The sequence below is a fragment of the Sinocyclocheilus anshuiensis genome, unplaced genomic scaffold (assembly GCF_001515605.1).
Source record: "Sinocyclocheilus anshuiensis isolate Anshui unplaced genomic scaffold, SAMN03320099.WGS_v1.1 scaffold1581, whole genome shotgun sequence".
Lineage (NCBI taxonomy): Eukaryota > Metazoa > Chordata > Actinopteri > Cypriniformes > Cyprinidae > Sinocyclocheilus > Sinocyclocheilus anshuiensis.
Window position 1 is genome coordinate 773,185 of NW_015540988.1, and position 2,672 is coordinate 775,856.

Sequence of the window (2,672 nt, forward strand, 5' to 3'; positions counted from 1 at the left end):
TAGTATAAATAAATATAAAACATACTCATATTTTCAAATGCACCTAATAACACTTTTAGATGGTAATTCAAAGATTCTGATTCTCCACAGCCCAAAGCTCCGTGCATGATGTGTTTCTACTGTGACGGAGGCGACATCTCAGCCCTCACTCCTCCACCTTGGGCAGGGTTCATTGTTGTCTCATCCTGAGCCCTGTCCTTTGCAATAATGACTGACAAGAGGAACCCACCGTTTTTCAATGATGACAATGTAGGTGTGGTGCACTACAAGCTGCCCTTCAGTGAGACCATGGAGCTGTTCATTGAGACTTTGACAGGGACCTGCTTCCAGCTGCGCGTCTCTCCGTTTGAACAGGTCGTCTCAGTCAAGGCCAAGATTCAGAGATTGGAGGGTATGTATCTTCTCTTGACTCTCTACACAGCACATGCTCTGAAATAGTAATGACATTACACTCGTCAAGTGCCAAATTTATTTTAAACTGCATGTTTCTTATTCTTAAATAATTAGGATCATTAAACAAGCTGAGCTCATATTTCGTGAGAGATTATGTGGAACATTTCAGCTTTGAAAAAAATAATTGGTCAGATTGCTTGACTCTTTAAGTGATTAAAAATGGTAGAACATCTAAAAATATACATATTCCCTTATACATGTACAGACAATTTACACTATTAAAACTTTTAGTTCAAGGTGTTACTGTCCTTACAAAATGCTACTGTTACACTACTGTTCAAAAGTTGAAAAAAAGGCTGCATTTATTTGATTAAAAATACAGTAAAAAAGTAATATTGTTACAATTTAGAATACCTTTTTTTTTTTTTTACATATTGTAAACTGAATTTCCATAACTCCAGTCTTCAGTGTCACATGATCCTTCAGAAATCTGTCTAATATGCTGATTTCCTTGTGCAAGAAACATTTCTTCTTATTATCAATGTGAAATTTGTTGAACATTTTTTCAGAATTCTTTGATTACTAGAAATTTCAAAAGAACAGCATTTGAAATATAAATCTTTTATAGTCAAGTCAAGTCAAGTCACCTTTATTTATATAGCGCTTTTAACAATACAGATTGTGTCAAAGCAACTGAACAGCATTAATTAGGAAAATAGTGTCAATAATGCAAAATGACAATAGTAAACACAAATTTTTCAGTTAAAGACAGTTCATCATTGAATTCAGTGATGTCAACATCCAGCTCAGTTTAAATAGTATCTTTGCAATCAAGTCAACGGTATCGCTGGAAATGAAGTGTCCCCAACTAAGCAAGCCAGAGGCGACAGTGGCAAGGAACCAAAACTCCATCGGTGACAGAATGGAGAAAAAACCTTGGGAGAAACCAGGCTCAGTCGGGGAGCCAGTTCTCCTCTGACCAGACGAACCATATTATAAATGTTTTTATTGTCACTTTGATGAATTTCGATCAACCAACATTTGAATGGTATTGTAGGTTTGACAGCAACTTAAAATATGATGGTCATTTCATATTATTGTCTTTCTAATTATAATGACTTATTCTAATGATTTTGGTTACTGGTTATTATGCATTACATTATAAACACACATTCCATTCATCTAAAACAATCTTCATCTATTATAGTCCTCATCTATGTTACGCTAAAAGGAAACATTGATTCATTGTAATAACAAATGCACCTTAATTACTCTCTGCTGATTGGATAGTGATTTAGAACAATTTTAATGAGACATTAAATATCCATCATTAGTTTTGAAGATGGCTTTATTCCTAGTAGTCCAGGTCTGATGTTATCATTCAGATTTAGAGCTTTAGAAGAAAGCTCTTGTTTAACAGATCCACTCATGCAGTTACATATAAAACGTGTCTTACCAGTTTAACACATGAGCAATCAAAAAAAGAGATGAGACTTAATTTCTTCTCTCCCTCCCCATCAAAGCTGCCATTGTTATTACCCAGTAGCTAAAATTGCTGCTCCTGTGGCATGGTTGAAAGACTGAAAGCAGCTTTGTTAGAATGAGAAGTGGTCGTATTCTTTGAATGAACAGGTTTTTATTTATTTTGGGGGCACAGCTATATGTAGTTTGTCTCTCGTGATTTGCACATAAGTAAACATTGGGCTGAAAATGAGGACTGAGGGTGCTTCATTTGTGATTCTGATTGACGCAGTGCGCTTCACTGATAAGTGTGAAATGAACGAGACCGGAAAAGCATTAGTTGAAAACCCAGATGGGACGTTGTCAGTCCAGACGGCTGTTGGTTCTTTAAACATGCCAGTCTAATGTGTACGACAGCACCCGTTTCACCAGGTCTGACACTTTCCTGCAGGACTTAGCTTTATTAAAGATGACTTTATCCACCCTGTGGATTACAGGTGAGGAATGGCCTAGTTTTAGTTCCGCTATTGTGGCTAATCTTAGATTCTCAGATACATGTCTTTGCATCTGGAGCTGAACTTGCTGCCCCCTTCCAGGAATCAGACCAGTTGCGGGAAGAACTTGAAGTATGAGATGGATATGTTGAGGTAATCCACATTTCAATATGAAATGTGTTTTAAACTTCTGTTTCAGATTAGGTTTAAGATTACGCACATGGAGACTGTGTATAGTTTAAAAAGCATGACTAGGCATTAGGGTTGGGCCGATAGACGATGGCTGATAGACATCACGATGCTGAGCCGACATCGTGATTCCAC

At 36.9% G+C, this 2,672-nt stretch overlaps 1 protein-coding gene across 1 annotated transcript in view; it reads left to right on the top strand.

Annotated features, from left to right (window-relative positions):
• The window catches only part of LOC107690178 (AN1-type zinc finger protein 4-like), an 18,092-nt gene that overhangs the window by 1,185 nt on the left and 14,235 nt on the right, over positions 1–2,672 (top strand). The window contains exon 2 of the mRNA XM_016488423.1: positions 91–391. Coding sequence (XP_016343909.1) covers positions 208–391 — 184 coding nt within the window. The 5' untranslated portion in view covers positions 91–207. The remainder of the gene's footprint in view (positions 1–90; positions 392–2,672) is intronic.